General features: G+C 33.1%; 2 protein-coding genes across 2 annotated transcripts; one reads left to right on the plus strand and one right to left on the minus strand.

Annotated features, from left to right (window-relative positions):
- The first annotated feature begins 5,954 nt into the window (after window positions 1-5,954).
- Window positions 5,955-9,243, plus strand: LOC108479618 (LRR receptor-like serine/threonine-protein kinase GSO2). The gene is made up of 5 exons (XM_053023022.1): window positions 5,955-6,252; window positions 6,403-6,860; window positions 7,211-7,471; window positions 7,555-8,436; window positions 8,531-9,243. The coding sequence occupies exons 2-5, from the start codon at window positions 6,431-6,433 to the stop codon at window positions 9,010-9,012; spliced, it is 2,055 nt and encodes a 684-aa protein (XP_052878982.1). The 5' UTR covers window positions 5,955-6,252; window positions 6,403-6,430; the 3' UTR covers window positions 9,013-9,243.
- Window position 9,244: 1 nt separating this feature from the next.
- On the minus strand, window positions 9,245-11,732 carry LOC108479619 (putative transferase At4g12130, mitochondrial). The gene is made up of 5 exons (XM_017782331.2): window positions 10,956-11,732; window positions 10,297-10,550; window positions 10,026-10,124; window positions 9,759-9,917; window positions 9,245-9,683 (listed from the first exon to the last, which is right to left on the minus strand). The coding sequence occupies exons 1-5, from the start codon at window positions 11,378-11,380 to the stop codon at window positions 9,448-9,450; spliced, it is 1,173 nt and encodes a 390-aa protein (XP_017637820.1). The 5' UTR covers window positions 11,381-11,732; the 3' UTR covers window positions 9,245-9,447.

An 11,732-nucleotide genomic window follows, 5' to 3' on the forward strand; every position in this document is an offset into this window, starting at 1 on the left:
AAATTGTATATTATATTCATAAAATTTTCAAATACCTCATATTGGTTTTCGATTTTCCTATCAACCCTACTTTTTAAAGAGTGTTTTGGATTTTCCGGTGCCATTTTTTCCACGTCGTTTCAAGGTGCGATTAAGGAAAGTCACATCTTTCTTTATATTTTCCAAGAGATAATATCTCTAACTCTCAACTCTTCCATTTACTTGCCCGTCATTACGGGCCATGTTTATGGATATTATTACACAAATAATGCCTTCATACTTTTTCTAATTTATTTTTTTTAAACAAATATGTGGGATGTTTTACCAATGGCCAACTGAAACATAAAAATATACAGGCATTTATGAATAAATTACAAAGTGCAGTAATTCAATCAGATTCATCAAATTTTTTTTCAAAAAATAAGTTTAAATTAAATCCAAATTCATCCAAAATTTTCTTTCCCGTAGAAAAAACAAGTCTTTGGTCTCCACGACATTTGACTAAATTAGTAGCGGTAGTTATTAGATACCCATCAATCTCAAACACATGAACATGTCTGCGACCAATGATGAAAAGGAAGACATTAAATCAATATTAGCATATTTCAGTCTTGTTTTTATATTGTGTACTACTGTACACATTTAATTATTTGTCTTAACGTCGTTGGAATTTGATGGGTTCAACAATTATAGTTGGAAAGAGATTAAATTGATTAATTTATAAATTAATACAAGTCCATTGAATTTGATTAAAAATTTAATTAAAATATTTTTTATTATTAATAAAATTTTAATAATTTATTTAATTAAATAGGATCAATCAATCAATTTAAAATTAATAATTTAATCCATCCAACTATAAAAATATTGTTAGATAATATATTTAGAATCCAGTATCAGCCTAGAGAAAGTTTTGCTCCAAATACGCGTATAGTTGTTTTCTTATGTTTATTGGAAAATTGCGAACAAGCCCTTTAAAGCGTATTTATTTGCCATTAAATTTAGGTACAACTCCAATGCCAACTCATTTTCCACGTATTTTGAGCACTTTTCTTTTTCCTAATCAATGGAAACGACAATGGTGCGGAGATATTTGAAAACTCCACCACCACTTAATGGAATGGCGCGGTTTTCTTTGTCATACGTCATCATGGCCAAATGGCTTTTATTTGGGTTGTATCTCCACTTTACTTCGACTTAGGATTTGAATTTGTATTTTGTCATCTAGATGTATACCATTTCACTAACTTTAATAGTATATATTGACATGACATTAATAACTAATTCATTGATGACACATGATAGTCTTTTAATATGCCACGTAATAGATATAAATTTTAAGAATTTTAAAAATAAAATATATATATTCTTTTTCAATGAATTGGACAAAAAATTATACTTTTTTATTAATTTATTTCATTAATTTTTTTAATTTATGCTCATCACATGGTATACTAAGAAATTACCACGTGTTACCATTAGATTGACTATCAATGCCATGTCAACATAAATTAACGATGTTAGTGTGAAGGTATCAACTTGGATGACAGAATACAAGTCAAGTACCAACTAGGTACAAAAAAAAGTTTAGGTACCAACTAAGTAAAAAAAAAGTTCATATACCAACTAAGTACTTTTAGACAAGTTTAGAGGCAAACTACATCTTAACCCTTTTTTAAGTTCAAAACAAGGCCTAATTATTTAAAATATGCCATAAGTCTCTATAGTCTTTGTAAATTTAAAATTTAGTCCATGTGCTTTTATTTTTTAGATTTTAGTTCCTCAACTTTTAGATTTCAAAATTAAAGTCTAATTGTTAACATTGTTAATATTATTTTGTTAAATTCATATTTATTACAATGTCATTTCTTTAGTTACATTGCTACCAAGTGAGTTTTTATTTTCAATATCAAAACATTACACCAATAAATTTAACAAAAAAAAAATAGTGCTAACAATGGCACTTGAATCTTGAAATCTAGAAAGTAGAAATATTAAATTTCTAGAAATAAAAGTATAAGGACTAAATTTTAAATTTGTAAAAAGTATAAGGACCTATGACATATTTTAACCAATTTTATTTTTTTGCAATTCCTAAATTATGATTCAAATTTTAAATTGGTTTAGAGCTTCAAAATAATTTAATTGAATCTTCAAAATATTAATATCATATTAATTAAGTCCTATAATTAGTCTAACTATTAACTTAAGTGTTAAACATTGTTTTAAATCTAACATTAAGCATATTTAAAACAGATAAGCCAAATTCCAAATACATATATATTTACTACATGTTCTACATTATATTTGAATTTATACATTTAACATTTAAGCTAACCACTAAACAAACAAAAAATAAATTTTGTTACATTACCTTTTTTAAAAACATTACTTTTTTTAAAGAGATTGATATAATAATACTTGAAAATTTTTAAAAAAACATTAATTAGTTTTAAAAGTCCGGTATAATTAAATTTTTTTCTTGTTTCCTCTTGTATATACAAATAAAATTATTTGGTTTAATATAAAATTAAGTTAACGAGGTTCATTATTTTACCAATATATATTAAGTATAATAACAAAGTATATTATACTCTTTAAAAAAAAAAGAAAAAGGTTCGAATAATAGATAGGACAAAATTAAGAGGTGAAACCGATATTATCAATTTTAATTATTACATATTTCATGCATCCTTCTCATTTCAACTAAAGTTAAAGTCCAAAACAATAATGAAGGCCCGTGACTCTATTTCATTTCGACAGCTTCAACTTATATGCATATTTAAAAAAAAAAACAAACACTTAATTATCAAATAAAGACGTGGTAATTCATTATATGCATATTAAAACAAACTCTTGCATGGAATAGATGAAAAATTAATGTATTATACCTTAAACATTATTATAATATTAAAAATATATATTTTATACCCTACAACCATCATACTCCTAATACATGAACCCCACTAAAACCCTATATACGTACCCTAAAAAGATTAAGAAAAGCGGCTCTTTCCATCTTTTTTTCATCTCCTCCTTCAAAAGAAAACTCATTTTAATACTCTAATCACTCTATCAATAATTTTTATTCGTATTGTCTTAAATAAAGTGAACCGATCATCTCTTCCATCCTCCATTTATGCATCAACAAAATGTAATTGATATTAAATTTATTTTTGGAGGAAACTATTGAACTATGAAGTTATGATGATGCAGACAGCCAGATGTCGGCATTGCAACACAACATTTAAACAAAGTTGTAATCAGAGATCTGCAATTCCGACAAAAGAATCCCCATGATATGGACCCTTTTCTTTTCCCCTCTTACAAAGGAAAACATTAGCAGCAGTAAGTAATTAGTGATAAAAAAGAGAAGCACGTATTCAACTGTTGACATGATTAGCTTTGAGAGGGTAATTAATTATAATTTACGAGAATCCAAAGATTAAGGAATAATAATCCTACACGTTCGTCCTCCTTATAAAATTACTATAAATAAAATGACGTTGGGTCATTTCGACTTGTTGCTTTATTGAAACAAGTAGGGAGATAATTATGATATAAAATTCAAATTTTCCTTTAATTGTGTTTTAAAACATTAATATTATATCAATCAAGTTATTCTGACAGTTTAGCCATTAGTTTGGATAGTCTATCTAAATCATATAGATCAAATAGTAAACACATATGTACCTATTACATGAACAATTTAGATATGACGTGTTTAATAAATAAATAGCCCTTCTAAATGCTATTGATATATTTTTTATATTTAACACAACAGATACAAATTGTCCTTGCAATAAAGGCACATATATTTATAATTTAATCAATATATTTTAAATATACTCTAAATCAAATTCTAACCAGTAATTAAGCACTTAAATTGACTGTTGGACCAACGAAAAGACTTGATTGATATAAAAACAATACTTTAAAGACTCAATTAAAATGATTTAAAGTTTAGAGACCATTTTTGAATGTAAATGAAAAATTAAGGAATTTTAGTGAAATTAATCCCTTTAAAAAAAAAAATTAAAGTCGGTAGTGTCAGTGTACAAATTGGGTGGGGGGTAGTTTGGTATTCCTTGTAGGCTCTGATTTCTATAAATACTCAAAGGCCCATGTGAGGGATGGCTTGTTTTTGTTAGGCTCCCTACCCCAATTCCCATTGACCTCCACAACGGTTTTCAAATTAACATCCCACACTACTTCTTTTAAATTTCAATATAATAATATAAAGTATCCCACACAGTTTGAAATTTTAGCCATCTAAAGGAATATCTGTTCCCAAAACAGATCTCTAATTAATATATTCTTTGGATTCATTGTAAATTACTTGCAAAATTCAACCTAAACCATATATCTATAACAATGTTATTGACAGTTTTCACGTTATAAAATTTAATGTATATATTTTTGCCATTCTAACTTTATCTAATATCAAAATTTAAACCTAAAACTTTTGAGATTTCAACATATAGCTTTAATTTTATTGACAAATAAATATTATCATTCTGAACCACAGATCTTAGGATTAAGGTCTGGTAGAATTTAGTAAATTTTTCAAAAGATTTAAGAGTTTAGTGAATTTTTTTATAGTAAACTATAAAAATAGTCACTTACTTATGTTTAAAATATTATGTTTTAGTCACTTATATTATCATTTTGGTACGAAATGGTCACTTTACCGTTAAGCTCTATTACCTCCCTAACGATGGTCCTATGCCAGTCCAAATTAAATTTATTTAGTAAATTTTATTTAAAACCCATTTGGACTGCCATGTAGGAATGTTGTTAATGAGGTAATGATTGAGTGACCACTTTGTAACAAAATGATAATTTAAGTGACAAAAATGTAATATTTCAAACATAAGTGACTAAAATATAATCTAAGGCAAATAAAAGTGACTATTTTTGTAGTTTATTCATTTTTTAAAGATTGAGGGGTTAATTGCAATTTTGTGAGATTAACAAATTTTTAAAAAAATTAAGAGAATTTAATTAATTAAAAAGTATAATGAAAATGTTTAAAAAAATTAAAAAGAAAAATCAAAATTTTGGAGTGGGTTACTCTGATTAGTGAGGAGAAATATTAGGGTTGAAATAAAATGCAGCCGTAATTTTCAATTATTTTTTATACAAAGAAATTCAATTTAAAAATATAATATATTTTCCGATGTGTTTGAAATTCAAATTTGTTGGTCTAGATTGTCGTCCTCTCCTCTTTCTTTCACTAACTCAAATAAAATTTTATCCATATTGGAAAACACTAATTTCTCCATTCATATAAAGTCCAAACCCATATGAAAATAAGTCAATGTACGGTCAATTCATCCATTTACATTTTAGTTAAATTCTGTTATTAGTCCTTGTACTTTATGAAAGTTGTGGATTTTGTCTTTATACTTTAATTTACTCATCTTTAATTCATGCGCTTTTAAGTTTTAAAATTTTAGTCCTCAACAAACAATAATTGTTAAATTAATTTAGTTAAGTTTTACTATTTCCAAAATTTAATGTATCAAACATATTATCATATGTGTAATATCATGTTAGCTTATTATTTCCACATATTACTCACTAAAAATTTAGTTAATGAATTAACGATTGTCATTTGCGTTAATATTGAAATTTAAAAATTTAAAAAGTATAGGGACTTAGAATGATCCAATTGAAAAAATGGACTAAATTTATAACTGTAGGCTTAGTATATGACTAGTAAATGAATTTAACTAAATGAATTTAACTATTATTGTTTTGGTTAGGACTGAATTTTCAAATTTTCAAATCCGAAACGTAAAGTGACTAAAATGGAGCAATTCAAAAAATATAGGGACTAAAATTGATCAAATTAGAATATAGGGACTAATTCACAACTTTCACAAAGTACAAGGATTAATACCAGAATTAAACAATTACATCTCCACTTGCTTGGCTTAAAACTTTTCTGAACCCCAAAGTCACAAACAAATCTACCACCAAACTGTTTTCACAGCCAAGGAACTTCACCATCATCACAATTCACAGCGCAATTTCTTGATAATCAGACCTTAAATCAAAACTAAACTACTAAACAAAGAAAAAAAAAAAAAAGGATCTAGCGATGGAAAATTGTTTCCGATGGCCACAGTCATGATAGCTAGCTGGCATCTTTCATCATCGCCCATATTTCTTTATCAACTATTCAACTCCCTTATTAAATTTGGAATGGGAACATGTTGAGTTGCTCCAAAAGTCGCTATTAATTGTGCATTTTCTGTTTCAACTTTGGCATGCACTCATCTCTACACTTACTCCGCTTTTCTTGCCTTTGTGTCTTTTCTTAATTACCCCCTCTCTTCTCACATTCTTCTTCTTGACTTTCATTAACTACTGGACTTACTACGAACATGGCTTCTTTTCTTTGATCTTATTTTTCAGCCCTGGAAGATTTAAGCTGAGGGAAAAGATGGGTGTCTCTCAGTTTCGGTTCTTTCTTGTTCTTTTCTTCGTATTCTACGTTCCAAAGTGGGTTCATGGGAACACGGAGCTTAGAGCTTTAATGGAGCTGAAGGCTTCTTTAGACCCAACAAACAAGGTGCTGGAATCATGGAGGAGTGACGGTGACCCTTGCAGTGGTTCTTTTATGGGCGTGGCTTGTAATGAGCACCGTAAGGTGGCCAACATCTCGTTGCAGGGAAAGGGTCTTTCTGGTAAACTCTCGCCTGCTATTGCGGGATTCAAGTGTCTTTCTGGTTTGTACTTGCATTACAATTCATTATCTGGGAAGATACCACAAGAACTTTCACAACTTCAGGAATTAACTGATCTTTATCTTAATGTTAACAATCTGTCTGGTAGTATCCCTCCACAGATTGGAAACATGGCTGGTTTACAAGGTTAGTTCATCATCTGCTTTAAGATTCCATTTACCTTTCAACTGCACTTCAAGTTCCTATTCAAGAACCAACCTAGTTTAAGGTGTAGGAGATATCTTTCCTTTTCCAGGACCCTAGACATTCCGCCAAACAAATCACATGGTTTACGATATTTTCTGTTGTTTGCCCTATTTGATATTAGCTACCTCGACAATATCAGAAAGGTTGAATTCTTATGCTACCAATTTGTTTGCTTTCCTTTTGTAGTTTTTTACTGAGTTGTTAAGAAATTTTTAATCTTTACTCTTTGCTTGATATCAATTATCATCCAAGTTGAGACATTCAAACAGGAAATTTGTTTGCCTTTGTAGTTCTGCAGTTGTGTTGCAACCAGCTGACAGGGAATATACCTACACAGATTGGGTCTTTGAAGCAACTAAATGTTGTTGCTTTGCAATATAATAGACTAGATGGTAAAATTCCACCCAGCTTAGGGAACTTGAGAATGTTAAAAAGACTTGATTTGAGCTTCAATAGCCTCTTTGATGCAATCCCTCCAACGTTAGCTGATATCCCAGAACTGGAAATTCTAGATGTCCGAAACAATACTCTATCCGGACTTGTTCCTTCAGGTAACGATTTTTCTCTTGGATTAAGTACTGTTTTTTGTGTGGACTCGAGACTGATTTGTAATCTGCAATGGATGATAACCAAGGTTTGAAGAGATTAAATGAAGGGTTCCAAGGTGACAACAACCCGGGTCTATGTGGAGCCGGTTTTCCATTGTTGAGACGTTGCGGTCCTTTTGATGGTGTGAACATTAACCAGGTTGAACCATTCCGGCCACATTTAAATAACACTGCTCCAGAACCAGGGGTTAACTCCCACCCATCAAATGTCCAGAGACATTGCAACCACACTCATTGCTCACGCCCATCGAGATTCCCCGAAATGCCTGTTATTTCAGGGGTTACTACGGTGGTTTTCATTTTTACGGTTGCTGGACTTTTTGCAGTTATTCACTACCGTAGGCAGAAACAGAAGATTGGAAATACATCTGGTTCTTCCGACGAGAGCTTTAGCATTGATCAGAAGAAGGAAATTCTAAGGAATGGAAGTGTTTCACCACTTATAACACTTGAATATTCATATGGATGGGATCCATTAGGTGATGGCTGGAGTGGCATTGGATTTTCCCAGGAGCATTTGAATAAGTTTAGGTTCAACTTAGAAGAAGTTGAGTCCGCAACTCGATGCTTTTCCGAGTTGAATTTACTGGGCAAGACAAACTTTTCGGCTGTCTACAAAGGGGTTCTAAAAGACCGTTCTATTGTAGCCATTAGAAGCATAAACGTAACCAGCTGCAAGTCCGAGGAAGCAGAGTTTGTTAAGGGATTGTACTTGTTAACCTCCTTGAGACACGAAAACCTTGTCAGGCTACGAGGTTTTTGTTTCTCAAGGGGCAGAGGCGAATGCTTTCTCATTTATGACTTTGCTTCCAAGGGAAACCTATCCAAATACCTCGATCTAGAAGATGGAAGTGAACCTGTTCTTGACTGGTCGACAAGGATTTCCATCATAAATGGCACTGCAAAAGGTCAGTTTCATATCAGGTTTATGCTGAGCATAAAATATCAATAAACCACCATATGTTTCTCTTTTGAATGATTTCTCTTATATTGCTCGAATAGGTCTGGAATATTTGCACAAAAGTGAAGCAAACAAACCACCCATAGTCCACCGCAACATATCTGTGGAGAAAGTTCTCATCGACCAACAATTCAACCCATTGATTGCTGACTCTGGTCTCCATAAGATTTTTGCCGATGACATTGTCTATTCAACTCTGAAAGTGAGTGCAGCCATGGGTTATCTAGCACCAGAGTACATTATGACAGGACGTTTTACGGAGAAGACCGACGTGTTTGCATTTGGGGTGATCATTCTCCAAATCCTGTCTGGTAAACTTCTACTCACAAGCTCAATGCGGTCGGGGGCGGAAACTAGCAAGTTTGAAGATTTTGTCGATAAAAATCTCAGGGGAGAGTTTTCTGAATCCATGGCATCTAAGCTGGGGAAAATTGCACTTAATTGCACCAATGAAGAACCTAATGACAGACCAAGCATGGAAACAATTATTAAAGAGCTAAATGATTACAGTGTCAGTTCTTGATGGGGGCATTATCTTTTACCCCAACTTGAGAAACTGACGATGATGATGATGGGATCAAAGAGATTGCTGAAACTTGATTTTTGTTGGTGGTTGTAGATCTTTTTGTCGAGTACTATGATGATTTGAAGTATGAAAAGATGACAATATCGTGTAAAGTGGAGTTGCAGATAGGAGTTTCCTCACTGATGACTAGCAAACAAAAGAAGTACGGAGAAATATTGGGAGAAATAACTTTCTAATCATACAATTTGATACATAGATTTTAATTCGTACCTCCACATGCATTGAGCCAGCAAAACGAGCCAAGCTAGTTGACATTAAGGTTAATAGCATGTCTCTTGGAGAACATCATCCCCTTATTGCTTTTATTTTCTTTAGTGAGGAGAAAACAAGTTAGCGGTTGTAAAATAAGTTTCAACAAGTTTTACAATCGATCTATGCAACAGCAGTATGTTGTTGATCTTGAAACCATTCTGCAGGCCACCAATCTGGTCTAATTGCCATAACCTTTATATCTTCTTGCCCCTGTATCGTCAATGTGTCTTTGAATGCATTGTCGAGCCGCAAGACACCCATTCCACGAAAGCCAAGTGCAGTGGTTACACTCCCTAGCTTCTTACCAGAGGCAGTGTTGATCACCTCTGAACCAGGGGTAACTTTCTCCTCCACCTCTGAAATAACAAAATGTATCAGTTGTGTTGTTGTAAGATAATTAACTTCAATGAAGCCCAACGGTGGGAGACTACCTTTTCCGTTATTATCGAGAAATTTTAAAGGAAGCAAACGCTTGCGAATAACCCCCCTATGGTGTGTACGAGCTATAAGTTCTTGCCCCACATAGCACCCTTTATCGAAACTGATTGCGTTTAGACCTGCGAAATTGTATTCGAGTGGAATCGCTTCCCCTAAACAACATAAAAACGATGTCAAAACTGAGACCAGATAGATGAAACATCTTATAATAAATTGAAGATACAAAAATAAGATGAATAGCCATAAAGCAAAAACAGCACCTTTGGGAATTTCAGTTGAGCCCTCAGCAATTCCCTTCTCTAATCTCCACATAAGGTAATTCTCCTCATCTGTTTCTTTATCCGACTCAACTAATGGTGCTGCAACAGAAAAAAATAGGAAATTATTTTAAGGCTTTAAGCAATAGGTGAGTTGCATGATTATTAAGAAACAATGCCATCCTAAATCGATTATTATCTCGAAGCCATGACTTGTATTTAAAACGTAAATTAAGAATGAATTTCAGCCGCAACAAAAGATCGATGAACTCACGCATTGTACCAGACGGAAAAATCCCCCTAAAACCTAGACAATCTAATCTGGGATCCTTAAACCATTGCCATCCAACATCACTGCTATGTGAAGCTGACTTGCCAGCACTATCAACACCACCACCCCAACCAACGGAATCCGCCTCTGGTTCTTCGACAGTAGGGGTTTTTCCAGAAAGGTCACGCCCGTACCTCTGCCAGCAACTGAAGTCTTCTGCCACATTATCAATATCTACTTTAGACCTTAACCGGTATCTGCAACAGCAAAAACAGGAACAGTCATTAATTGAAGTTATAATGTTAGCATTACTATAAAAGACAAGCACGTTTCTCTAGCTGGTAGTACTATAGTCATATGCCATGAAGATACAACAACATTTTCAGATATGTCTCTTTAACAAATCATTTTTGAAAGAAACAACAGCGCCGTAAGAATTCCATACTGATTATGAATTTAACAAATAATAATACTTTGAGGAATCGCTAAGACATGCAGAATAATAAGTTATCTGATAAAGCTAAAAACACAGAAAAATTGACCATGAAACGTAACCGAGAGATCCTATGAAATTCAAATGCAGAAGATAGACAACAGAAATTTATCCTTTTGAAAAATCAATATTTAAAAAATTCAGGAAAATAAAAACTAAAAATACCCACTTCTTAAGAGTCGCCAACAACTCATCCGAGATCGAGTTATCAACATCAGCCAAAATCTCCACCGACCCACCAGACCCATTATCGGGACCCGACCCAGTCCTGTCCAGCTTCTCCTCCGGCCGTGGCGGCCTATATAAGAACAAGTCATACAAAAACCTTCCTTGAGGTGTCAAAAGAGCTGCATACATAGGAGGAACTACAACAGACGCCACGTTCGGCGTAGGAATGGGGGAGTTCTCTTCACGTGGGGGTTCACCGAACCTCCGTACATCGTTTGATAAAAGACCCTGAAGGAATTTGATGGTGTCGGGTCCTGAAAACCGGATTACAGAGCGGGATTTTAAGTGAGAGCATAGTGGACCAGCGTTTTGGAGGCTGTGAAGGCAACGATGGTGGGAGAGAAGAGAGGACCTGAAACGGTGCATTTCGGAGTTGTTTCGGACTGGAGTTTTGAATTTTTTCTGTGAGGGTTTAAAGGAAGAAATGCAGGGGTTTAGAAGTGTTCGTCGTGGGCAACTTGGATGGTGGACACGTGGGCAGTCGATCGAGTTTTTGATACGTGGCACACTGACACGTTAACGTTGTTTGTTCGTACGAAGACAAGACACCAGATGTTCGATGAAATTCTTGAATGAGATTGGATTTGTTAGAATTCTGAAGAGGAACATGGGCTTTGGGTTTATATTTGCATATCTTGAGCAGTTGACATGGCAATGCGTCGGGTCTTTGTACCATTTACCACTCCAGTCCCTGGGGCTTAGGCTTCCTGCCTAATCT

The sequence above is a fragment of the Gossypium arboreum genome, chromosome 12 (assembly GCF_025698485.1).
Source record: "Gossypium arboreum isolate Shixiya-1 chromosome 12, ASM2569848v2, whole genome shotgun sequence".
Taxonomy (NCBI): Eukaryota; Viridiplantae; Streptophyta; class Magnoliopsida; order Malvales; family Malvaceae; genus Gossypium; species Gossypium arboreum.

Excerpts from the sequence above, each read along its gene's own strand:
- LOC108479618 (XM_053023022.1), top strand. The coding sequence starts at position 6,431 with ATGGGTGTCTCTCAGTTTCGGTTCTTTCTTGTTCTTTTCTTCGTATTC. Across the intron at positions 7,472-7,554 it reads ATCCGGACTTGTTCCTTCAG|GTTTGAAGAGATTAAATGAA; the intron begins GTAACGATTTTT and ends ATGATAACCAAG. Across the intron at positions 8,437-8,530 it reads CATAAATGGCACTGCAAAAG|GTCTGGAATATTTGCACAAA; the intron begins GTCAGTTTCATA and ends TTGCTCGAATAG.
- LOC108479619 (XM_017782331.2), bottom strand. The coding sequence starts at position 11,380 with ATGCACCGTTTCAGGTCCTCTCTTCTCTCCCACCATCGTTGCCTTCAC. Across the intron at positions 10,551-10,955 it reads TTGTTGGCGACTCTTAAGAA|ATACCGGTTAAGGTCTAAAG; the intron begins GTGGGTATTTTT and ends TTGCTGTTGCAG. Across the intron at positions 10,125-10,296 it reads TTTTCCGTCTGGTACAATGC|CACCATTAGTTGAGTCGGAT; the intron begins GTGAGTTCATCG and ends TTTCTGTTGCAG.